At 54.8% G+C, this 24554-nt stretch overlaps 8 protein-coding genes across 8 annotated transcripts; 3 read left to right on the top strand and 5 right to left on the bottom strand.

The window, feature by feature from the left end:
* Window positions 1–1383: 1383 nt before the first annotated feature.
* Window positions 1384–5203, top strand: MRS44_004656 (uncharacterized protein; the record flags this gene model as incomplete). The annotated part of the gene is made up of 6 exons (XM_046279947.2): window positions 1384–1496; window positions 1574–1875; window positions 2098–2125; window positions 2406–2856; window positions 2909–4957; window positions 5015–5203. 6 exons carry the CDS (start codon window positions 1384–1386, stop codon window positions 5201–5203), a joined length of 3132 nt encoding a protein of 1043 aa, XP_046136206.2.
* Window positions 5204–6021: 818 nt separating this feature from the next.
* MRS44_004655 (uncharacterized protein) lies at window positions 6022–9428 on the bottom strand (the record flags this gene model as incomplete). The annotated part of the gene is made up of 2 exons (XM_046275594.2): window positions 6022–6763; window positions 6814–9428. 2 exons carry the CDS (start codon window positions 9426–9428, stop codon window positions 6022–6024), a joined length of 3357 nt encoding a protein of 1118 aa, XP_046136207.2.
* Window positions 9429–10207: 779 nt separating this feature from the next.
* Window positions 10208–12303, bottom strand: MRS44_004654 (uncharacterized protein; the record flags this gene model as incomplete). Its single annotated transcript, XM_046268832.2, has 2 exons — window positions 10208–10993; window positions 11050–12303. 2 exons carry the CDS (start codon window positions 12301–12303, stop codon window positions 10208–10210), a joined length of 2040 nt encoding a protein of 679 aa, XP_046136208.1.
* A 1322-nt stretch (window positions 12304–13625) lies between these two features.
* Window positions 13626–14178, top strand: MRS44_004653 (uncharacterized protein; the record flags this gene model as incomplete). The annotated part of the gene is made up of 3 exons (XM_046268831.2): window positions 13626–13739; window positions 13832–13883; window positions 13949–14178. 3 exons carry the CDS (start codon window positions 13626–13628, stop codon window positions 14176–14178), a joined length of 396 nt encoding a protein of 131 aa, XP_046136209.1.
* A 507-nt stretch (window positions 14179–14685) lies between these two features.
* Window positions 14686–16128, bottom strand: MRS44_004652 (uncharacterized protein; the record flags this gene model as incomplete). Its single annotated transcript, XM_046268833.2, has 1 exon — window positions 14686–16128. One exon carries the CDS (start codon window positions 16126–16128, stop codon window positions 14686–14688), a length of 1443 nt encoding a protein of 480 aa, XP_046136210.1.
* Window positions 16129–18416: 2288 nt separating this feature from the next.
* Window positions 18417–20927, top strand: MRS44_004651 (uncharacterized protein; the record flags this gene model as incomplete). The annotated part of the gene is made up of 4 exons (XM_065622282.1): window positions 18417–19361; window positions 19613–19671; window positions 19927–20362; window positions 20421–20927. The coding sequence occupies 4 exons, from the start codon at window positions 18417–18419 to the stop codon at window positions 20925–20927; spliced, it is 1947 nt and encodes a 648-aa protein (XP_065478354.1).
* Window positions 20928–21070: 143 nt separating this feature from the next.
* Window positions 21071–21705, bottom strand: MRS44_004650 (uncharacterized protein; the record flags this gene model as incomplete). The annotated part of the gene is made up of 3 exons (XM_065622281.1): window positions 21071–21408; window positions 21536–21585; window positions 21659–21705. 3 exons carry the CDS (start codon window positions 21703–21705, stop codon window positions 21071–21073), a joined length of 435 nt encoding a protein of 144 aa, XP_065478353.1.
* A 1780-nt stretch (window positions 21706–23485) lies between these two features.
* MRS44_004649 (uncharacterized protein) lies at window positions 23486–24112 on the bottom strand (the record flags this gene model as incomplete). Its single annotated transcript, XM_065622280.1, has 2 exons — window positions 23486–23958; window positions 24091–24112. 2 exons carry the CDS (start codon window positions 24110–24112, stop codon window positions 23486–23488), a joined length of 495 nt encoding a protein of 164 aa, XP_065478352.1.
* Between the last annotated feature and the right edge of the window lie 442 nt (window positions 24113–24554).

The following is a 24554-nucleotide window of genomic DNA, read 5'->3' as shown; positions in this document are numbered from 1 at the left end:
CAGACATGATAGATCTTAGTGGCTTCAAAACCATGCAAAAAACGTGAGCTCATCATCCTAGTTTGACCGGATTCTGGGAATCATGGGTGTGTGGCCCCCTCGCACTGTCCGAAGTGCATCGGGACCGAAGGCCAAGCGGAAGCTTTCCCTGATCAGCGAATATCGCCTCTCTCGAGTTTCCCGATAGGAACAGGCACGGTGTTTTGACTTCAAGACTTGTGAGCATTGGTCACCAAGAGGGCCGGCACTCCACTTGGAAAACACATCGAGATGCTCTTTTGGTGTCTGGTTATGCTTCCGGCGTGTCTCGAGTGATGCTAGTGGGCGTGGGGAAGCTGAGCCACTAACAATGTGGCTGCTGGCTTCCGCTGACAATGCATTCCAAGGACATGTACCGGGAGTTCTGATTGGCATGGTGTAAGTCAATAGATTTATGGTTCGCGATGGTGGATGGGCGCTCTGAGAACAAAGGCACTGAAGCTCGCCATGGCCGGGAAGGGGAAGGATGCGGGTTTCTGGCGGAACACTCGGGAGTTGGGCTATCTGTGCTTTTGTTGCCTTGGCCTTTCCCGGGCGGCGTAAAGTTTGAGGCCATTGAGGGTATAGAGAGCGGACAAGCTGAGGAAGAACTCGCCTGGTTGCTGGGGGAGGAATGCGCCATGCCAATGAAATCAACCTGAGGGGATCAAGCGCAACTTCGCATGAGCTCATTCACGCTATAGTAATGAGAGGCCTCTCTCAAGGCTGCCCAGCGCATGTCAATAGATGATTAATAAAGGATGTTGAAAAAGAGGTCTGAACGGTTATCTAGTCAGGGGCAAGAAGGGGAAGCTGTGGCAAAGGCTACAGCGAGTGTAAGGATGGGAAAGAGCAGGCGCTTGCGTACCTGCGCTGGCTCTGAGCTTCCCACGCAGGGACGATGCAGGTGCAGAGTCATTACTGTCCTGTTCCTGCCTCGTTCCTGCGTCACTCACTGGTCAGTGTTAACTACGTTTGGTAGCGTGCTTCACCTTGTTCCCGCCGGAAGCTGTCAAAAGCGCACTAGGGGAGGTGCGGGTCAAAGCCACCTGCCCCATTTGCGTCCAAACTTTTAGATGAGCGGTTCTAATTGGCTTAGCTCCGATAGCTCTAGTCCTAATTCGGGACCTGCCTGACAACGACCCTCTACCCACCAACCTCCAATGAACCGGATTCTTGGAGGCTTCACCGAGACAATCTCACGATGCCAGGTCCGTTATTCCAACGGCAGTCTTTGCAGAAGGAATCTCGTGTATTCTACAAGACCAAAAACCGTTGTTCCATGTGCCCCTTGAGCTGCTCTCCCACAGCTAGTCGCCGGACCCGGCCTTTGGACCCTGAGACTCCCTCTCTCGAACGTCCAACATGGCTCGCCATCTCCGCCGGCTCAAGACCCATGAGAGGCTTGACGATTCTCTAGAGTCTACAGGACCCGATCCAGGAAAGGCAGTCTGGCGCCACAATGCTTTTGCGATCGAGTTCCTCTTGAGCGGTCCACTGCGGATCCTCTCGTCGGGTAGACATGCCTTTGCCTCCCCCGACTCGGACCATCTAGACTTGAGGCGCCTACCGCCTGGGGAGAGCGCCTCTCCGTCAGAAACTTCAAGCCTGAAGCCTCGTTCGCCCGCCTTGGCGTGTCTCGCCCACAGTCATCCGGATACTGTCCTTCGCCATCGCCGCTGAACCTCAGTAGGCTAATCAGGCCCGTTTCTGATCGTCAGAGCATGTCTCTTTCGCCCAAGCCTCTGTTCCATATTGATACCGGCTCGTCTAACTTCACCCCTCCCCCAGTGCCCAAGCTCCGCTCATCCAGACTCATGGTCCTCCAGATCGAGCTGGCCTTGGGTCTTGACTCAGGTCTGGGTCTTCACTGTCCAAGTGGAGGCCCTTGGTGTTGGCTGTCCGAAATGCACTTCTGATGGCTTCCGTCGCCATGTCCGTCCTCATCGTCTTGCTATATATCCGCAGTGGCGTCGTTGGCCGTGAACTTATATCTCCTTCAGGGCCCTTAAACCTTGATTTGCCTGCCCCCTTGAACTCTGTTGAGTCAAAGATCAACGGCAAACCTGGTATGAATAGGCTCGACTGGAACATCCCTTCGCCTCTTGTAAGTTGCTTACTCTCTACCCTCCAACTTCTCCATTCATTCATTCACTCGACCAAGTCGGTGTCATTCATTCACTCAACTTGTCCTTCTCTCACTCATTTTATGGTCGTGCCAATCTAAGACCTTTCCAGTCATTTGAATCTACATAATTCACTCTGGGTTGCCTCTACGATATCGCATTATCACACAACAACAATCATTATTCAGCCTTGAACATCGCACACCTTTAAGGTGCCCCGACAGAGGGTTATCGACTAGGATCAGTCTACTTTGATAACAGTCCTTCACCCTATCGGCAAACTTCAGATCCGAATTCGAAGATGGGCCTCGGCAGCTACTTCAAGGCCGAGCCTGCGCCTCCATTGCCGGCCGATCCTCCTCCTAGGAGACCCAGCCATCGTCCCTCAATTTCTCTACACCCTCCCAACGATGAGAAGGCTCCTCCGGCTGCCGTGATGGAGCTTCAGCCTCCCGGACCCAAGTTTACAGCGGGCCCTCCTTCAATAGCAGTCTCCAGCAAGTCGAGTGCCAGTGGCTTTCTTGATGATATTAAGCACGAGGTCATGGTGAACTACTTGTACCAACAGCAGTGCTCAATGCTTTGGGTTGGAGATGGCTCCGGCGAAATCGAAGGCGTGCTATTGCGCAAATCTCGCGGCCAGTACATGGCCTGCCCTCCACAGCTGGGACAATCGCCTTTCGCCGTCGCCTGCACCGCGCTCAACGTCCAGGTATGATGAACTTCTAGGACTGGCTTTTATCAGATATGCTAACGCATTATAGTGTGCCATGACGGTCAACTCTCGAGTTATCAAGACTTTTCTGCAATGGTCTCCTGATGCAGTTGATGTGCCCTTGATGAACGGTCTTCGTGTCCAGATTCTGCCTACGGTTAATGACCTTCCTCGAGCACGCAAGCATCAGTTCGCCGCCTTCATTGCTTCGGATGGCCTGCTTGTCGTATGGGACGATGATGCTTTGAACTTGATGGCTCGCGCAAAGATTATCGAGTCGGAGCTCATGGAGCTCGTGTGGAACTCGGGACAAGCAATGGATGAAGAAGAAGGTGAAGGTGGTGAAGAGGCCGAGTACGAGATTGACGAGGAGAGTGGAGAGATCAAGCCTGAGGCGCGGCCAGTTCACCTGCAGAACTCGGTGCTTGTCTCGCTTACCCTCCTCCTCGTCGTGGCGTCTCTGGGAGCGGCTTGGAGACAGATTGCTATCGAGATTGCCATTGACGGCAGTTACGTGCGTCTTGGACTCGTCGCTCTCTTTCCCATTCAGGTCTTCTTCTCCCTCTTCTTTGCCCAGGTCATCGTTGGTTGTTTGGCACAGATCTTTGGCCCCATCCGCCAACTGACCATCAACTCCAAGTTCTACTCGGCCCGCCCTCCCCGAAGACTCCAATCTGCCGTCCTGCCTCACATCACCATTCAGTGCCCTGTCTACAAGGAGGGTCTGAATGCTGTCATTCTTCCCACGGTCAAGTCCATCAAGCAGGCCATGTCAACCTACGAGCTTCAGGGTGGTTCTGCCAACATGTTTATCAACGATGATGGTCTTCAGCTCATCAGTGAAGAGGAGCGCGATGCCCGCATCGAGTTCTATGCCGACAACAGCATTGGCTGGGTCGCACGTCCCAAGCACGGTGAAGACGGCTTTGTGCGCAAGGGCAAGTTCAAGAAGGCCTCAAACATGAACTTTGGCCTGATGATCTCGTGCAATGTTGAGGAGCGTCTGCAACTCATCAAGCGTCCTGCCGACTGGAGCCAGAGCGATGAGGCCCTCGCCTACGAGCAGGCTCTCAAGGAGGTCCTTGAGGAGAACGGTCGCGCTTGGGCCGATGGCAACATTCGCGTTGGTGACTACATTCTCCTGATCGACTCAGACACGCGTGTTCCCACGGATTGTATCCTCGACTCTGTCTCTGAGATGGAGCAGTCTCCTGACGTCGGCATCATGCAGTTCTCCTCCGGTGTCATGCAGGTTGTTCACACCTACTTCGAGAATGGCATCACTTTCTTCACTGATCTCATCTACACTGCTATTCGTTACACGGTTTCCAACGGCGATGTTGCTCCCTTTGTCGGCCACAACGCTATCCTTCGCTGGTCTGCCATTCAGCAGGTTGCCTACCAGGATGAGGATGGTTACGACAAGTTCTGGTCTGAGAGCCACGTCTCGGAAGATTTCGACATGTCCCTCCGTCTCCAGTGCAATGGCTACATCATTCGTCTCGCTGCCTGGGCTGGCGATGGCTTCAAGGAGGGTGTGTCCTTGACTGTGTACGATGAGTTGGCTCGATGGGAAAAGTACGCTTTTGGTTGCAACGAGCTTCTCTTCAACCCCATCCGTACCTGGCTGTGGCGAGGTCCTTTCACTCCTCTCTTCCGCCGCTTCATCTTCTCCAACATTCGCTTCACCTCCAAGATCACGATCGTGTCGTACATTGGCACTTACTATGCCATCGGTGCTGCTTGGATCATGACAACAGCCAACTACTTCCTGATGGGCTGGTATAACGGTTACCTCGACAAGTACTACCTCGACTCGTGGCAGGTGTGGTTCTCCATCATCATCGTCTTCAACGGTCTTGGTAACTTGTCTCTTGCCATCATGCGGTATCGATCTGGTGAACGTACTATAGGATACGCTATCTGGGAGAACTTCAAGTGGACTCTCATGCTGGCCCTGTTCCTCGGTGGCCTGTCTCTGCACGTCAGCCAGGCTCTCCTGGCGCACATGTTCGAGATCGACATGAGTTGGGGTTCCACTTCCAAGGAAGCCGAGTTTTCCAACTTCTTCATTGAGGTGCCCAAGGTGTTGAAGAAGGTAAGTCTGTCCCCTCAAGACAGCATCACCGACGGTCAAGCTAACTTGTAAATCTAGTTCCGTGTTTCCATGCTTCTGTCTCTCTTGTGCATCATTGGTGTCATTATTCTCGCTACTGCAGACTTTGTCCCCCATGACTGGCGCATCACCGACTTTGTCGCCATCTTGCCCATGGTCACTGTGGCCGGAAGTCATCTTCTGCTGCCCCTTGCCCTCAACCCTGCCCTGATGACCTTCTCGTGGTGATGCACCTTCATGTGGCGAAAAGAATCTTGTTTATTTTTTTCATTTGGCTGTCAATTTGGGCAGATCTATCTTTCATACATATGTTCCTTGGTTGTTTTGGCGTTGACATCATGGACTGCGCGCAAGATATAGGATTTCAGCATATATAGATGATTTCTGGTGTTAGCCAGGCAATCAGGTCTTGGGCGTCTAGACGAGGAGAATTCCTGTATGTTGGTTGTTGCATGGCATGGGAGAGAGGCATGGAAGGTTCATACCCAGAGTCGCATTCGTTTGCATTGTTAGAGTATAATAGTCGCTAAATCAAAAAGAGACATTCGAGGGTAAATGAAAGGAATGCTGGTCATTTGTGGCGTTGATCTAAGGTGACAAGTGCTCATCATGAAGTGCTGAGGGGGGACTTTCAACACACAAACTCCGCTCCCTCCATATCTGGCGCATTTTCACAACTTGATAGGCAGCTCATCACTAAGCAGACCCAAGAGACAATTACATCACAGAGAAGCAGATACACAGAAATCAAAGCCCATGGTCAAAGTATAGATGATAAGATTCAAAGCCGTCTATCCCAAGCCAACGCCTCTATAACCCATTCAGCCCAAGCTAGGTCTGGTCTATCTGTCTACCACATGGCGCGTGTACGATATCATTGCAATCTTTTTTGGTTGTCATGCCATGCTCTCTTGAACAAGAGAGCCCGAGTGTCCCGCACATGATGAACAAAATCCACGGAGGGTGGATTTCTGGAAAACAAGGCGCAAATCGACCAAGGAAGGGAAGAAAAAAGCAAACAAACAAAAGCCGCCTTTTGCCCCCCTCTAGTTGTCCTCGTCGTCCGTGTCGGGAGGGTGGGGAGTACCCTTGGGGCTGTTGAGCCAGTCGATGTGACGGAGACGACGACGGACCTCACGCTCCTTGAGCTCCTTCTTGGTCATCTTCTTCTTCTTCTTGGCCTTGAACTTCATGTCCGAGTTGTCCTCAATGCCACTGTTGACGGCACTGCTGACGACAGAGTTGGCGGCGGTGCTGGCGGCGGTGCTGGCAGCGGTGCTGGCAACGGCGCTGCCAGGTCGGCTGTCCTCGAAGCGATCGAGGCTGACAGCGGCATTACCACGCTGAGCCACACGGCCGTCGCGGACGAGCCACTGCTCCGAGCACAGGGCGCCGACGAACTCTTCGTTGTGAGAAATGAGGATGACACCACCCTTGAAGTCGCGGATGGCGACGGCGAGACCACCGAGGGAGTCACGGTCCAAGAAGTTGGTAGGCTCGTCGAGTACCAGAAGATGGGGGTTGTTCCACATGGCACCGGCGATGACGACCTTGACCTTCTGTCCACCAGACAGCGAGCCGATCTCGTTGTGGTTGGCAATCTCGGGGTCGAGACCAAGATCCTCAAAGTGCTTGGAGATGACCTTGGGCTGGAGCTCACGGTAACCAAGACCCTCACGAGACGCCTCGTGATCATCGAACTCCTGGACGAGCTTGTCAAAGCCAAGCTCAGTCAGGGTCTCTCGAGAGATCATGGCGTTGTGCTTGGGCAGCAGACCGCGCCATTTACTGTAGCATGTTAGCAATGTACATCTTGGAAGCCAGGGGAGGCAACTTACACTTCGTATTGGAAGGTCTTCTTGTACTTCTGGCGACCAACCAGAGACTCGATCTGTCGGGCCGGGTTGCCGTCCTTGAGGTCGACAAACTTGTCCATCTGGGCACGATCCGCATCCGAGAGCACACGGGTCTGCTTCATGTGAACCTCACGGTCGTCACCGTGCTGGTAACGCCACTGGAGGTACTGGTTGGGAGTCTTCTCGAGATGCATCTCAACGTGCTCCAGAGCGTGCTGCTTGATGTAGCCGATACGCAAGTTGGGGTGCTTCTCGACCTTTCCGGTAGTAGGAATGGTCTCGCCGGTAAGCAGCTTGATGAGAGTCGACTTGCCAGCTCCGTTGGGGCCAATGATGGCAACACGGGACGACAGGGTCAGCTGGCAGGAGACCTCATGCAAGGATGGCTTTGTGGCCTTGGGGTAGGTGTAGGAGACGTTGCTCATGCGGATAATGGCACGGGTCATGGACTTGACACCTGTCAAGATACCGGGAGGAGGGAACTTGAACTGGACGTTGGAGGCCGACAGGGTGTAGTAGCTTTTGGCCTCGGGGCGGATCTCGACAAAGGCAGCCAGGTTACCCTTGTAGCAGGCCAGCTTCTTGTTGGGCTCGTAGTGGTAGATGTCAGTGGTAACATTGTCGAGGAAACCAGAGTCGTGGGACACGATCAGAGAGGTGATATCGGGATGGGTCTTGAGGTAGTTCTCGAGCCATGCAATGTTGGCGACATCAAGATGGTTGGTAGGTTCGTCCAGGAGAAGGACATCAGCACGCTGGAGCATGGCTCGGGCCAGAGCCAGCTTCATCTTCCAACCACCAGACAGGGAGCCGACCTTCTCAGACTGTCGGCCCTCAGGACCAGGAGTGAAGCCGAACTCGGCCAAAACCTCGGAGATGCGCTCACGGCCCTGAGTGGCAATCTCAGGATCCTTGGCAACGAACTCGAGAATGCTGATGTCGGCATCCTCACCCTGGTTGTGCTCGACGTAGCAGGTACGGAGGACGTCCTGGGGCGGGAAACCCTCAAGCTTGCCATTAGCAATGCTTCGCATGAGAGTCGACTTTCCAGCACCGTTTCGTCCACAGAGACCATATCGGTGACCCTTCAGGAGGCGCAGGTTGGTGTGCGACAGAAGAAGCATACCACCGTAGGCGAGAGAGAAGTCAGCGTTGACAATCTCAATCTCACCATCGTCCTCCTTCTCAGGAACACCGTACCGGCGGTGGTCCTCGTCGACGTAGTGCTGCTGAATGGTATCGGCAACCTTCTGGTGAGCCTCAGGATCCTGCATAAAGCCCTTGAGATAAGGCGCAATTCTAGCCGAAATGCGGTCAACGAAGCGGTAGTTGACATCGATGGCAACCATTTCAGAGATGTAAGGGCGAGCCTGCTTGTACAGGTCAAGCTGTCCAGCGAGGCCGCTGTTGAGCTTGATCTGCTCGTCAAGGATCTGGGCAACATCGTCACCAGAGGTTCGAGCGACAATGTCCTTATCATTACCCATAGCCTTCTCCATGGTGGCGAGAGCACGCTCAGCCAGCTCTCGAACCTCAGGGAGGGAGGCTCGGTCGCAAACTCCCTTGACACCAGGAATCAGCTTGGGCAGGAAAGTTCTAGCCTCGATCGGGTCGTGGACGAGCTTGGTCAAGTTCTCGACAATAACAACGGTCTGGCGCAGAACCTCCTGGGCGGTGGTGGGGTTGTTGAGGGATCGCTCGAGGAAGGGAGTCAGGAGGGCCAGGACGGGCGAGGTAACAATGGCGACAAATGTGGTCATGGACAGGGCGTGGATGGCCTTCTGGAGAGTCTGGGTGGAGGGGTGCTGCATGGTGTCGATGAGCAGTGGGAAGCGAGGAGCGACATCGTCGTTGGAGAGAAGGGTGGTGAGCGAGGTCATGGTGTGAACGGCCTGCTTCTCGACATCGGCCTTCAAGTCGTGCATGCCACCCTCAACGATGGGGATCAAGCCAGCGAGCTTAGCACCCATGGCTTCACGCAGAACGTCCTTGTCGGCAGCCTCCTCCTTGGTGCTTCCAATGGCGAGCTGGGCCTTGTCGGCCATCTTCTGCAGCAGCTTGTAGGCGCCGACGGTTCCCTGCCACTTACCAGTCTTCTTGGACAGGTAGTTGGACAGGGCGGGCAGGAGACCGACAACGAGAGCCTCGGGGCTCAGGTTGACAAGTAGGGTATCGAGTCCGTACTGGGCAGCATCGCGGACAACGGCGCCCTTGTCGGCAAGGGCATCGAGGGCACAGCCGACCATGCCGCCATCCTGGAGCAGCAGTACGACCTCGCTGACCTTCTGACGGGGGAGGAAACGCTCGAAGATGGCGCCGAGGAGGTTCTGGCTGGACTCGCGACGGAGGCCCGACTTCTTATCGGCAGCGGCCTTCTTGACCTCGGCAAGGATACCATACTGGGTCAAGCCAACGACGCCGACAGAAGACAGCAGGACCTCGCAGAGGGCGTAGCAGGCATCGATCGAGGCGGCAGACGTCTTGGCCGTGAAGATTGTGTTGAGAAAGTCGGCGATGGTTTCCTGGGATGGCGGGGGCGGGGCGTCCTTGAACACCATCGTCGGCTCCTGCGACGGAGGCGAGACGGGGTGAGGCATCGTGAGCGGCCTTTTTTTTTGTGCTTTTTTTGTTGTTTGGAGTGGAGAGGGGCCTCAGTCAGTAATTGAAACGAGAATCGCCCTCTATCGCCTTCCAAGTAGAGAGCAAAAAAAATACAAAAACCAACGAGGCCCTTGAGGAGAAAGCGAACGTGGAGGAGGAAAAGACGGACGCTTTGCTTACGAGGGAAAGATGGGTTGGGCATGTATTGGCCTCCCGCCTCCCACATGCCTGCCCACTAGCACTAAAAGGCGGCGCCCAAACAAATTTTTTTTTTCTCTTATCGTCCCCCGATAAGGCTTTTTCCTTTCTTCCTCTCATGCATGGATGCATCCTTTGCTGATCCCTGTTATTTCCACGTGCATTTCCTATCGTCCGCCACTGGACTCTTTTCTTTGTCACTTCTAGATCTTGCATCGTGCAGGGCAATTCAACGGCCAAACAAATCACTGCGTGTGTGCAAATGCGAGTCAAGCTCGCCGTTTTTTACTGCATCTAAATCTTGACTTGTACATCAAAAACCGAGGCTCCCATCGTGGCCCGTGATCAACGCCCGCCTTTGCTGGCTAAGCCGGCTTTTCCTGAAGCCTGTAACAAAAAGGGAATACATGAATGTGGTCAACTGACAAAAGGGTATATATAGTATAAGCAGACATTAGTAAGTCATCCGTCACCGCTTCGAAATTAAAATCAGTACTTCCCAGAAGCTCCGCCGTTCTAGAATGGGTAAAGAGAGAGGGTGGGAAAAGAAGTAGTTTCCCGTTAATGAGCGCCGTGGTTATTGGTTGTTGTGGCTGTTGTTTTCGTTCCTCAATGAGACTGGACCCTGAAAGCTTTGTGCTGCAGGCTTGACGCTGTGCATCTCCAGTCCCTGTGAGCTCGACCTGGGCCGCTTGTCCCTGCGGATACCAAGCCGCTGGTCACCCTCTTGATAGTGAGCCTTGAACCGATAATAGGTCGGTTGTCGCGGCCGGCACAAGACAACGATAAAGTTCTTGATGATGTTGGCCTGTGAAAACGCCCTGAATCGCTCCTTTTTGATAAACTTGTGAGAGTTCATGTACTCTCTTGTCGTCTCGCCTCGGGCCATCAAGAAGATGTGGTATCCCATCAAGGCTGCTGGATATAGAAAACAGATGAATCCGAGAAAGACTAGCGCAAAAGGAACTCGGAAGTGGTCGATCGCCTTGCCAAATGAGATGCCTTCCCTATTCTTGTAGATGAGGATCTGGGCAAGACTGGTACCAATGAGGTAGGCTGAGAGAATGGTGGCTGATGAGACAAAAGTGAAGAAATATCGGTAGTTGCGTTTTCCGACGCAGTTGTTGAGCCACACGCAGTGGTGATCATGAGTCTCGACACAGTTGTCGCACAAGCGACAATGGTGGGCTCGCGGAGGTCGCCAAATGTTACACGTCCGACAGTGCTTAACCGGAACTTCCATTGCAGCAGTCGCTGATTCAGCTGACTTGATCAACGCCCAGTCCGTCGTAGGGGGGCTGAGCTGGAGAGGGTCATCGTTGTCATCAACAGGCGGAAATTGGTGAAGGTTTCGTGGAAGAATCTGTCCAATGTTAGTCGCCGAACTCCCTCCATAAACCTGATTCGCTAGGTACTTACCCCTGGGTCCGAGACAGAGGCATGAATAAAGGAGGAGAAACAAATATAGGCCAGATAAGCGAAGATGATTGGAATGGCGGGCGAAATATTCTTCCACAGCCACGGTGCCTCAAACCCAAAGAACAGGGCGCAGGGAATCACGACAAAGAAGCCTGTCGCAATATTGACCGGGCGTTCCTTCGTGTTCTGCCACCGCCCACCTAGGCAGAATACTGTGTTACCCTCGAAATATTGGTGAACCCGGCCGAGGTCGGATTTCTGGCTGGGCTTAGAAGGCACCCGCGGATGGCGTGGTCCTTGGGAATCCACAGGCCGAAGCTGCGGTGATGATGCAGAGGACGATAGCTTCTCGGCTCCTTCGGTGCTGCGGTTCTGGCCTTGTTGTCCTTGCTCGCTTCGACCAGGCATAAGGAAACTAGAGCGAAACGATCGGGGAGACTTGATAGGGCTCGGAAGGTTTGATAGGTCCTTGTAGCTCTTGTCAATAACAATGCTGTGTTGAAAATGGCCTTGGTCTGCCGAATGTTTGCCTTGAAGAGGACGGACACTATCCGTCAGACTTCCGGCTGGGTAATGTCCATGGCTTGGGCTTGTGTTTGCCGTGATCCGGTCCAGAGTTTCCTGTTCCGTCATTTCGGTGCCACGAGATGGCGGAGGTCGCATATTCTCGTCGTCGCTAGTCGGGCGCTGCACCTGAGCGATCGGGTTCGAAATAATGCTTTGCCTGGCTTGGCTGCCGCCTGCTTCGGCGCCGTGGTCATCCAGGACTGGCGAAGTTGGTGATGTCGGTGAAGTTGGCGAGCCTGGTGTCTGCTGGCTCATGGTTGGCGGGCGGTGTGATCCTCCTCTCTGCGCCTGTAGTTTCTGCGAACTCATGGGTCGGAAAAAGGCATGCGACGTAAGTGAAGGGACATGGCTTCGAGTCGACAAGCTCGGAGCTTGGCTTGTAGATCCTGCAGTCGAACTCGCGATGCTCCCCCTCTTGGCCTGAACTCCGGAAACGTACGTCTTCCTCCCTCCTAGCTGGCCTGGCCATGCTCCCCTTGATGATGCTCCGGTCCGGGCTGTTCCAGGTCTCGAGGCCACATCCGCGCTCCGCGGCAGACTCATCCTCTTCCGGTGCGCCTCTGAGTCGCCCCCATCATCGCTTGCAATATCCGTCATTCGAGAGGAGATGATACTCGGTGGTCCGGGGACCTCGGAACGGGGGATGTGAGGCGCTGGGAAGCCATCATCATCGGGCTTCGAAGTCATGGTGTTGGTTTGTAATGGTGTCGTTTGCGGGTCGTTCGCCGGGTGCTAGTTGACGGATTGTCTCTCGAGTCAAAGGAACGGTCGCGCGTCGACTATCGCGTTCAAGATCGCATCAAGCGCCACCTTTTCGGGGCCGTCTGGGCAGTACAGTGGTGAGCCGTCGGGAGGCTGGCAGGTGGTTGAATGTGAGAGTCGGCAGGACCGGCAGGTGGCTCGTGTCTCGCGGTAGTCAAGCAACTAAAGGGATAGACAGGGGTGTCGAGGAGGCGTGTTTGGAATCGTAGGAAATTAGGGACGGACTCGAGAGGGAGGGAATGAGAATGGGTCGCAAGACGGGTAGAGAGAGCGCGTAGAAGAAGTGAAGAGAAGTATCGTAAAAAGGGAACGGAAAGGGCGGGTAAGAAAAGAAAGGACTCGGCGATGAGGAGGAAGAGGAGTCAAGTGTGGTTTGTATGCTCGTTCCTTTTTTTCGTGCCGGCTTGGGCTTGGGCATGGGCCTTGTTAACTTCCAAGAGAAACCTTGCATTGCACACGAGAGCCTTATGTAAGTTGTGCTGCGCTGCTCTCGGTCCCCCTGGTAAGGGGCTAGCTTGAAGAGTCCCTGCTAGCGGCGTCTTTTGCAATGCAAAAAGAGAGATGGCAGTGAATGGTTTCTGCAAGCATTACAGCGATTAATCTTTTTTCTCTGCAAGCGAGTGTTGAGGCCCTTGAGTGTCTTGGACATCATGTACATGTCCGCAGACGTCACCTCGACTGGGAACGGTAACCTTCTGCAGCAACCCGTTGCGCTGACGTTTGACAGCCTGTCCAAGTTGCTTTCTTGTAACCTCGGCGTGATAAAGTCTATTACGTTGAATAGGCAACCAAGAGTTTATGACAGCATTCCCCTCTGGCCCATAAAGTTTCCAAGGCGAGAATGGCACTGCGCGCCGTCGCATCACGATGAGCGAATCGCCCCGCCAGGGACAGGCGCTGAATCTTGTTGTGCCTGGTTCCTCGACGGCCTGCACGCTAAGAACAGGACATAAATAGTCATGCAGCCTTTGTATAAAACATGGCGACACAAATCCCCTCCATTTATGACTGGCTCTTGATCGCCTGTACATCCTGGTGGAACTCGACCACCAAGACGTCATCTCGGCTCCAAACGTGATTCGACACGTGATCCCATCTGTTCCCCGGCATTGGCCAATAGCGTGCCTCGCAAACTAGCAGACGGCGGGCTCCCGAAATCATACGAGAACTTCAAAGCTTCAACATAACCCAAGTTCCCCCGACGAAGATTCTCATTCCCCATCCAAGTCACAAAGCCCATCGTCACAATGGCCTCCCGCGTCGTCGCCCGCCGTTTCTTCACCACCACCACCCGCCGGTTCCAGGAGGCTCACCAGAAGGCTGAGCTCAAGAAGGAGACCCGTCAAAACCCCGAGCTTCTGGTGCGTCATAATGCCTCGGCCGGACCCGACAGTGCACCGGCTGGGAGAACCGCACGACCATGAGGAATTGGACAATTGCTGACCGACCACAGATCCTCGGCGGTGTCATGGTCGCTGCCCTCGGCGGCGCTGGCTTCTACTTCGGTACGTGAACGCCCCAATTGGACTGCCGTCATCGAAGCAATTGCTGACCACATCTCCAACATCAGGCCGATCTCCCACTGGCGCCACCTCCGAGTCTCCCGTCAACATCGCCAAGGACGGTCACCCCTGGGAGAGCGGCTCCTCTGGCAAGTACAAGTACCACCCCGGTGGTGACCCCAGCCAGGAGCCCAAGGACGCCCCCAGCGCCCTCAACGTCGTCGTCGTCCCCAACGTCACCCTCCCCGCCGAGCTTCACGACAAGTTCAACAAGTGGGGCAAGGACGGCTACCCTTAAAGCGAGCGAGCGAGCAAGCAAGAGCCGGCAAAGGGATTTTTTGGAAGCTGTCACGCGCGAGCATGTATCTGTAGGGAAATCCGAGGGGAGAGCGAGTTGGATCAATCCTCTAGCCCCGTGTAGAAGAAAGACGAAGGACGCGATGGGCTCGAGTTTTGCAACCACCCATAGTTCACATACGACGCGCCACAATATTTTCTAGCTTTGTGTCTGTAACTACAGCTTGTTTCGTTGTCAATTGCTTTATTGTCACTGTCAAGTTTGGCCATCCAAGTTCCAGCTCACTCCCAACCGGACGAACGGCTGACATCAATTTGAAGCCATACTCAACTAGGCACAACAAGTACTACGTCTTCCGGCTTGTAAAGAGACAACATCACCAAGTGTTTTCCTTTTTCTTTTTTATCTGGTATCTACCCGCCCAACACAGCAACAGCCTGTTTTCACGTACCCAAAACTCCAGCCTCTCACATCTTGCGACAACTCTCTTTACCCAACTCCAACCGCTCACGCAATCAAATCCCCAATCTCTTCAGAAGAAAAGCCAAGAATGTGTAGGAGGTCCAGCAAACTCTCTCCGTTCAGACGAGCATTCGCTTCCATCTGCACCCGCGGCTTCGCGTTCCAAGCAACTCCCAGTCCTGCCTTCTCCATCATCAACAAGTCGTTGGCACCGTCACCAACGGCGATAACCTGAGACAGGTCGATGCCCTCCTTGGCAGCAATCTCCACAAGGAGATCCCTCTTTCGCTCCTTGCCCACAATGATACCCTTCACCTCGCCCGTCAGCTTCTCGTTTTCAATGACCACATGGTTTGCGTGCGCATAGTCAATGCCCAGCTGTCCAGCCAGCCAGCCAGTCAGGGGCTGGAAGCCACCAGAGAGAACTGCCGTCTTGATACCAAGTCGCTTCAACGCCCTGATCAGTTCGGGCACGCCCTTGGTAACGTCCAATACCGGCCGCAGATCCTCGAAAAGGGTAGCGGGAAGACCCTTGAGCAGGGCAACACGCTCACGGAAAGAGCCCTCAAACTCAAGCTCGCCCATCATGGCACGATGCGTAATCTCAGCAACTCGAGCAGGCAGATCTGGGGGATCCTTGACGTGGTCAGCCAGGAGATCAATGACCTCCTGAGTGATGAGAGTGCTGTCCATGTCGAAGACGACCAGGCGCGGGTGACGCCTCCAAACGATATCACGCTGAAGAATCACATCCACGTTCCACTCTTGCTCGAACCTATAGATCATCTCATGCTTCCGCAGGTCGTCGAGCCCAAGGTACTCGGGAGCCGGTGCAGGAGAGAGCGTCAGCTCAACAATGCGCGGCTGCTCCTGGTTGTCGAGACACCGGTGAGAAGAATAAGGCTCTTCAGCGTCTCGAGGAAGGGGGAAGGAAGACATGAGATGGAGGAATGAGGTGATGCATAGCGGCGAGATGTAGGAGCCGTAGATGTGATCCAGCTGCTCAGATTCCTGAGTGGGCGGCTCAAGGGGGTACTCCTTGGGGTCGTTGGTGGGCGCCAGGTTGGCAGGCAGAGCCTCACTGCTGTCTGCGAAAGTGGTCTTGACAGGTGATCGTGAGGCCTGGTCTTCCCTCGGCTTGTAGAAGAGTGTCGCAATGAGACGATCCGACTTCTGGCCAGCTCGGGGAGCGCAATTGGGGTGTGAGTAGGAATGGCTCAGGCCGCTCTCGACCACAGTCGGGGGGTTCTCATCAGAGGGAACGCCATTGAAGGGCAGGATTGGCTTGGTGTGATGGACAGGAGCATGAACAGAGATGCCCGAGTCTTCCACAACGGTGTCAATGCCATGGAACTGGTCCTGTCGAGACTGCTCCTGTCGGGGAGGGCGATATTGCTGGTGGTCACTGAGATACGAGCTGCTCCTCATCGAGCTCGTCAACTGAGGCCGTGCGGCATTCTGTTTGGCGGGGCTCGCTTGGTCTGCCATTGTGCTGTGCGCGGGGGTCGTGAAGATTTCTGCGGCTACCCTTGTCGAATGGGCGATCTTGACGAAAGGGAATAGGTCGGGGATTGTTTTTGGGGGGGTCACGACAGCTGACGAGGGCTAGGAGCAGCCTGAAGCACGATAGAGGTGGCGCGGGCAGCGACGAACCCAAAGATCGAGTCAACCTCCAGAGGTTCAGTCAGTGGTTGGGTTGCTTGGTAGAACGATCTTGTCCCGGCCTGTTCCCTCCGTGCCCCGCCCAACCGTTGCCGTTGCTGTCCGATGGCTCGTGCGGCGCGGGTTTTGCTTAGACTGGTAGGTGCGGCTCGTGCGGCTTCTGTCAAAGGATTTTGGATTATGATTGGTGCGAATAAGCAATCATTCCAACCCGCCGTGATGTCAGAAACTGGGTTGATATTTGTGTCACGTGATAGAGTTGCAGTTGACCGACTGAGCCAAGTTGGTTCGTGTTGAACCTAATTGCACAGATAGGGAAGCGTTTGGTTCTGCCATTTAGTATTATGATTGGTTGTTAGTGCATTCGATATTCCCAGATTCCCATCAGCACATAGTCCGCGGGTTAAGCTCGTAGATGTTCGTAGACGCGATCTACACCTGTTGAGTGTGCATGTCGAGTGTGCAGAGATGTCAGCCCGTGCCATCCTCAATCATCGCCGCCTCGAGAGACGCAATGGCAAGACCTGTTAGAAATCATAGCTTATTAAAGAACCATGAATAAGACGAAGATGACGTTGTCTTCCAACAGATTTTCGACTGCATTCGCTTGTTGGTGAATAAGCTGGGTGAATATGTCAGCAGAGGCGGCACTTTCTCGGGACTTGTCCGTCGCTTAGAGTGGGGCTTGCGTGAGACGAGACGAGAAAGGAAAGTTGAGGCAGGCGAGTTTCGGACAGACTTTTATCCTTACCCGGCATCCCCACGAAATCATCCAAGCGCCAAAAGCCGGAGAGGCCCGCATCGCAATTGCCTTTGCTGGGGCAGGGGCTCTTTCGGCAGTCGCGGTTCCTCGGTGCCGACGGTCCGTCAGGGACAACAGCGATTGCCGCTCCGACAAACGGCACTCCGAGGGGCCAAGATGATAGGCCACAGGCTCATACCGTTGTCATCATTAAGACGACAAAATTCAATTAGAGATTTTTTTCCCCCGTACCGGTCTAGAGCGTGGGTGAAAGCGTGGGAGCCCGCAGATACTACAGTCCAAGGCGTCTTGGTCGATCAGGGCCGTGGCGACACGATGGCTCAGTCTTACGACAAAGATTCGACATCAGAAAGGCACTCTTCTCCGAGGGAGCGGATTTCGCAACCCACGCCCCGAATGACATGATCGCGGGGAAACTGCCCTCGTGCTCAAATTGGCTTTTGATAGATCAAGACCCCGGCTCCAGCATCTGTCGCCTCACCCCCAGATCTTGAACAACACAACAACAACAAAGCCGTATCAATGAGATCATGTCCAAATGCAAATCAGCCCAATCTCGGCTTCTCAACCAGGAGCCCCCCATGCTCCCTTGCTCCATTCGCATGGTGGAAAAAAAAGTCTCTTCCGGCGGCGCCGTGCAGTCTCGGACGTGGTTTCAGTCAACAGTAGGCCCGGAAGTATTCGCTACCTCCGGCTCGGCGGCTCCCACGCCTTGCTGTCGCTGCCGATGGTGAGGCAAAACAGGTCCCATCGACCAGCCGCCAGTTCAGGGCTCCGGTCGACAGGCCAATCAGCCTTCGTTACTGCCATGGCACCCACCATCGCGAAAGGCATAGCGTCGATGTCGTGATCAGTCCCAGTCGCAGCCTGAAGACGACAATCCTCATGGCGGCGATGGCGCAATTGATGCTCCCCATCTTTTCCACGCCCAGAGCGCATCACAGGCACCGTAGACTGGTGGCTTTCGGGTTCGGTTGGCTCGAATGTTGCGTTTCCGAATTACTAAGGCTGCCTCTGGCCGGGGGCCTGCGGGCGGTCGCCCGGACAGAGCATGTAAAGCCCCCCTTGACCACCACAGCAGGCCTCTCCCTCTCTTAAAGAATTTGACTGCCCTCTCTTCATCGTTGTGTTCGTCATCTTCCCCGTCTTGCCTCCTGCAACGTGCTTCCGAGTCTTGTCCTGTATCCAGTCAGCACAATATTTGCGTCATCAACTGTGTCAGAGCTTCTCCAAGCATCCGCTTTAACTCACCGTTGAATATAACCCCGGGTACTCTCGTCGACTGTCCCAGCTCCCGAAACCCCTCAGACAACAACCTCTCTCCTCGTACCATACTTCATCCGCCGCCAACATGCCCGCCTTCATCTCTCAGTCCTCCTCGCAGTCGTCCTTTCAGGACATCAAGCTCGAGTGCGAGTCAGGCTATGTCTCTGGACAGAACTCGGAATACTCATCGCCCTCATCATCAACCATCCTCCCTCAGGTCTCTCTCACCAAGGCCCACATCGACCACCTCAACAACATGCTCGAGACCATGCACCCCATGGACATCCTCCGATTCTGCAAGGTCATGTTCCCCAACCTGTATCAGTCGACTGCCTTCGGCCTGACCGGCCTCGTCACCATGGACATGCTGTCCAAGATTCAAAAGGAGCACCCCAACACCCCCACCGTCGACCTCATCTTCCTGGATACCTTGTACCACTTTCAGGAGACACACGACCTAGTCGACCGGGTCAAGGCCCGATACCCCAATGTCCCCGTGCACATCTTCAAGCCTGACGGTGTCAACACTGCTGAGGAGTTCGAGGACATGTACGGCAAGGAGATGTGGAACACCGCCTCTGAGATGTATGACTGGATCGTCAAGGTCGAGCCCCTCCAGCGAGCCTATGAGGAGCTCAAGGTCGCCGCCGTGCTTAACGGTCGTCGACGATCTCAGGGCGCCGCCCGTGGCTCCATCCCCATCATCGAGTACGATGATGAGCGTGCCGTCGTCAAGATCAACCCCCTGGCCACTTGGTCTTTCAAGCAAGTCAACGACTACATCAAGGAGCACAATGTCCCCTACAACGCCCTCCTCGACCAGGGCTACAAGTCCGTCGGCGACTGGCACTCGACCGTCCCCGTCAAGGAGGGCGAGGACGAGCGAGCCGGTCGCTGGAAGGGCCAGGCCAAGACCGAGTGCGGCATCCACAACAAGAAGTCGAGGTATGCCGAGTTCCTCGCCCAGATGGAGCAAAAGCAGCAGGAGGAGAAGCTGGCCGCGGCCCTCGAGCAGGTGGCTCTGCCCGCCGTATGAGGTGCACTCGCACAAGGGGCACATCTTTGACGATTTAATGATTGAAGCATTGCATCAGGCGTTTGGGGGTAAAATTTGTCGATGAAACAGCCAGAACCGGGCGATAAAAGAAGCTCATGGTATCTGGATTCATGGGATGGCGTTGGGTAAATAGCAGGGAGCCTGAGGAAAGGGCAGGGAATAGCGCGCAAGAAACCGGGCAGATAGAAGCTGCTTCAGTTCCTAGATAGAACTCAATAAGAAAGATACCAACCAAACTCCTTGAGGGCGTGAATATCAACGACGTCGTGACCAAGGTCGTGAGGTATGAAGTTGGATGCGATAAGTGAGCGGTGATCACGAGGTCGGTCGGAGCCGCAGGCACTTGACCAGTACAGTACCCCGCGTCAATGAGGAGCAGGCGTTGCCGCCCTAACAGCACATCACCACACCAGCGCTTTCAACCGATATTCCATTAACAGACCTCTACACCCTTGCCCCTCTATTATCGTCCATCGTGACACCCCCAAATCACAGCCTTGCGTCCGCCTAACAAAAAAAACGTATCTCGAAAATGCAGGGCCCTCGACTCCCTGTCCGCCTGCTTTTCTCGACAAGAGAAGAAAAAGATCCTCGAGCAGCTCTCTGTTCCTAACACTGAGTACACGGATGCTTCACCAAAAGGCTCTGTAGACGAGGGGATCCGGGACCTCATCGACGAGATTAACCAGTCGACAGGGTTTGTAACGACAAGCAGTTGCGCGGGGCGAGTCAGTGTCTTTCTCGAGGGCCGGAGGGTTGCCGAGACCAATGGAGATGATGAACAAGTAGCAGGCGTTGGTGGAAAGGGTGCAGGAGGAACATGGTTATTCGTCTCTCACGACCCGGTGCCAGATGATGGGGATGAGAACAAGGACTGGAGCAGTACATTGGGGCTTGAGGACTCGAATGCAGTTCAGTATGTGACTGGCACAGTCAAAGAGAGGAGACTCATTCATTTCAAGTTCGAGGCCATGGTAAGCAGCCGCAGTATGTTAGAATATACAAGAACAATCATGCTGAGATATCACGTAGATCCTCCACGTCCTCACGGCATCACCAGAACATGCCCAGCTCCTCCTCAAGTGTGCCTTTCAGGCCGGCTTCCGCGAGTCTGGCGCTCTCAACATCATCCCGAGCGGCAAGGATGCTGCTACTCCCATGGTGGCCATTCGCACAATGGGTCTCGCCTTTGAGTCTCTCATCGGACACCAGGTTGATGGTCACCATCTGCGTCTGGTATCACCCGAGTATCTTAGAACACTCATTAACATTGCCAATGAGCGTTTCGCTGAGAATACAAAACGCATTGGACGGTTCCGGGATGCCTTCCGGGAGGCCGTATCTGCCCCGGCTCCGCGTCGCAATCCGGAGGGAGAAGAGTGGGAGGATGCGGCGGCGAGACGAGAGAGGAAGCGTGCCGAAGGCCTCCGGCGGAAAGCTGAGCTACAGAAGAAGCGTGAAGCAGACGGTTCAGTGGAAGACGATATACCTGCGGAAGTCGAGGGTCAGGAGCAGACAGGACTGCTCGTCGGGTTATGAGTTGCTGTACATTTTGTATTCCTCAACGCAGCCTTTATCGCCGCCAATGTCATAATGTACACGTGCGTACCTTTCCAAGGCTCATCATCACCATATCTCTATACCGATGAATCCATTTTCCCCCTCTATCTCATCCCCATCTCTTACGACACAACCTTTTCGACCCAAGACTTCTCCAGCTTCTTGACCTCGGCCTTGAAGTTCTCCACCTCCTGCCAGCAGTCGAGCGGCCGCCGGTCGTGCTCCCGCAGGCATCGGATGACCTCGTTGCGCGCGCCCTCGACGGCCTCGGGCAGGGGCCGCACCTGCTTGCGCTCCTCGAGCCGCTTCCGCATCGCCTCGATCTCCTTGCTGACGGTGTGCTGGCTCAGGCTTCCATCCTCCTTGTACTCGGCGCTGTTTAGCTTGTCGTGTGCGACCTTGAGGGCCTCGGCCTCTTGCTGCTGGAGCTCTTGAGCTCCTCGGCCACGCGGGCCTGGATCTGGAGCTCGTAGATCTTGGTGCGGGAGGCATCAGTCTGGTGGGGGAGACGTTTGTTAGTTTCAATCGAGTAGACTATAATCGTGTTTCGGTCTGCGGCTCGGGTGGGGGGTAATGTACCTCGTTACTGGACTGTAGCGAGTCGACGAGGTCTTGTGAGAGGCCGTTAGGCGCTGAGCTGTTTATTGGAAAGCCGTCAGTCATCGATTGAGCATGATCGGGTCGGTTCTGGGGCATTGAGGGGGACGTACGCCTTCCACACGTGTGCGGAGATAGGTTTCGACTCGCTGGAACCCATTGTGTCGAGGGCAATGGCCGTGCAACCGATGTTCAATGCCGGCTCGTGATAGCCTTCCTGGAAATTTCCGGCGTTGTTCGGGAGCGTCACGGAGCAGCGATCAGTGAATGCCTCAGGTTTCAATGTTCCTGGCCGTCTGGCCGAGTGGCGCAGGTTGTGGCGTTTTGGTGTGGCGCCTCACCGCACACCGAAACCCTTCACCGATGTAGATTATGCGGATGTAACGGTTGAGTGACCAGCGTATTGTGCCATTTGGACATTCAATACCGACTTGAATTGCTGTGGGATAACCCAATGGTGTTGCGTATTATGATTGAGTTCCCGGTAACTGAAATCACATTTTGCCTATATAGGGTGTTGTGACACTCGTCATTCAGTTAATTACCTAACTCTTGTGTCAACATCTAGAGTGAAGCAAAGAACGGCCTGTTCACATCTATCCGGGACATGTCATGACAATTAAAATCTCATGTTATCTGTTTCTTAACCGCCACTTTCTTGCTGTGTGACAGGCACGCGAGGCGGGATCCTTACCGCCAGCCCTTGGTACAGTATTCCACGTCATTGAAGCTTCTCATGAAGTAAACCACCTACCGGGTAACGGCACCAACAAAGCCTCCAATAGATAGCCTCCAACACCCCTCCTACAGAGATAGAAGCAAGTGATATCATTGATGGATCAACGCGGTCATCCCGCATATGTAGAACATCCAACACGATTTCCACGACTGGCTGCGTAGGCGCCGGCGGCTACCCTGGACAACTAGTTTGAATCTGTGTGGCCCATGGTCATCAACCCGATGCTGGGATCATTCGAGATTCAGTCCGTGCTGTTCACCAACACAGATGACAACATGCCACAATCGGCATTCCATTCCCTGGCGCGGTAAAAGATGCCGGCAGGCTCCGACCTGTATCGATCCTGGGGTAGAAATGGGCCGAGGTGAGTCGAAACGGAAGCATCAAGACCAATGCTCGCCAACGTCCAAAGACGGGACGGCACAAGGACGGCTTCGTCATGTCTCATGGTTCACCGCGTGGCTGGACGGGATTGATGCAAGCATCAGGTTCAGGACCCGGAGGCCGGGCCGTCATCTTTTCTTCTTTCTTCTTTCCTTTTCTGACATGGGACGGCACCAAGAGATCCCAGGGCGGCGGAAGCGAGGGCATCTGGCACTTGTTCATCTAACCTGCGACGTGCTAGAGGCTTGTCCCTGCTTGTTCATCCCGCTTTGGCAGTGAAGGATGCAGAGGCTCGCAGGCCGTCAGCCCACCTGAGGCGGCGGGCATATTTCCGGTGTAGAGATAACTGACGTCGAATCTAGATTCCATCAACCACAAGGCGAGGATTTCAATTGCCAGCGGGCCGGCCTCCCACTCTTGGCGGTGATGACTTTTGCAGGGCTATCTAGGCCCTGGCCTGAGTCGGAGTCGACAATCTTGACAAGGGGCACGGATCGGAAGCTGACGGAGTGGGAGGGGTTCTGTCGAACAATGGCAGGTGGATTGCGAGCGGCGGTGCTTGAGTTGATTCCCATGATTCATGGCATGAATGACGGATCTAGCCCTCCAAGTTTGCCGTGTTCGCCGTAGATTGTTTCAGTCAGGCCCTAAAGTGTCCGCATGCGACGGCACTGCGTCAGGAAACAAAGCCATTGAGGGCCGGAGCCGAGAGGGGACTGTCCAAACATCAAACAGAACAGACAGAAACAGAAACAAGAGAGGGGCGACGATAGCGTCACGGGCATTCTCGACTGGATGCCTCCGCGAGGTTGACGTCTCACTCGCGGCCGGCGTGCGGAGCATCGAGTGGCCAGCAGGCGCCGAAGCGAAGAGGGACCGGCGTCGTCTTGGCGCTCCCGGAGCCAACCAGTGACAGCGTCGGACCCCTGAAGAGCGCGGTACCAAAGGGGAGGGCACCCCTGAGCCAGGCCCGTTTCAGAGGCTTGGGGGTTGCACCGCCGGCTGCCACTGGATTGATTGGCGATCCCGCTTCGCTCGCGGCCGAGAGCCTGGGATATTCTTGGCAGATCTGACGTGCCATAGGCCAGACCGCTGCGTGGCCATGGAGTCCAGCGCAGCCCAGCCGTTGCTGCGAGCGCCCCAGCCGTAGCCTGCAGAGGGCGATGGCTTTGCTAAGGTTATCTGAGATTATTGGAGGCGCTGCCAAAGGAGGACGCCAGCGCTTAAACGGTCGCTGGTTCGTTGCGCCTTGCGTCCTTCCAGCTCTCGTGTAAGACGCCACGAGCGACACTACGAGGAAAAAAACGTGGTCAGGCAAGAAATATTGGATATCTCAGACCGTTGGCTCCATTCCCCAAGAGGGTCTTGGCTAAGAAGGCTAGAACACACAATCACACCCTCCAAGAAGACGGATGAACCAACCAGTCACGAGCTTGACTCGCATCTTGAAGAACCTTCAAGGGGTGGAGATAGACCCCCCCCTGGGGAGGCGATACAGGGATCATCCGAGGGCCCCAGGGGAACGGACGTGAGCATCTCCCCGCTGGGCTAGCAGGCGACCGCAGTGAATCCTTCCATCCAGCGCCAAGCTAGCGGTCCGTTTCTCTGGCTGGGGGCCCGTTTACATATTATCGCTGTGGCCGCCCTCAACACACACGAGGTGCAAGTTGGGAGGCGTCATACCTTCATTCCTCTCTCGTGTGCTTTGCGCTGTTCACGGTGGTTTATTCTCCCCTTCATTTCAATTTTTCATCGGTCCATTGTCCTCTTATAGACAATCCATTCTCGCCCGAGGCTGGTCCATTTCTGCTGCTTCCGGTTTCATTCGATCACGACGACGACAACTGCTCACCAGCTGCCCGCCACAGCCGCTCTCGCGTGTTTGT

Source organism: Fusarium solani (genome assembly GCF_023522795.1).
Source record: "Fusarium solani strain SB1 chromosome Unknown bctg00000002, whole genome shotgun sequence".
Lineage (NCBI taxonomy): Eukaryota > Fungi > Ascomycota > Sordariomycetes > Hypocreales > Nectriaceae > Fusarium > Fusarium solani.
The sequence above is the reverse complement of the archived record's forward strand: the minus strand, read 5'-3'. Positions and strand labels throughout refer to the sequence as shown.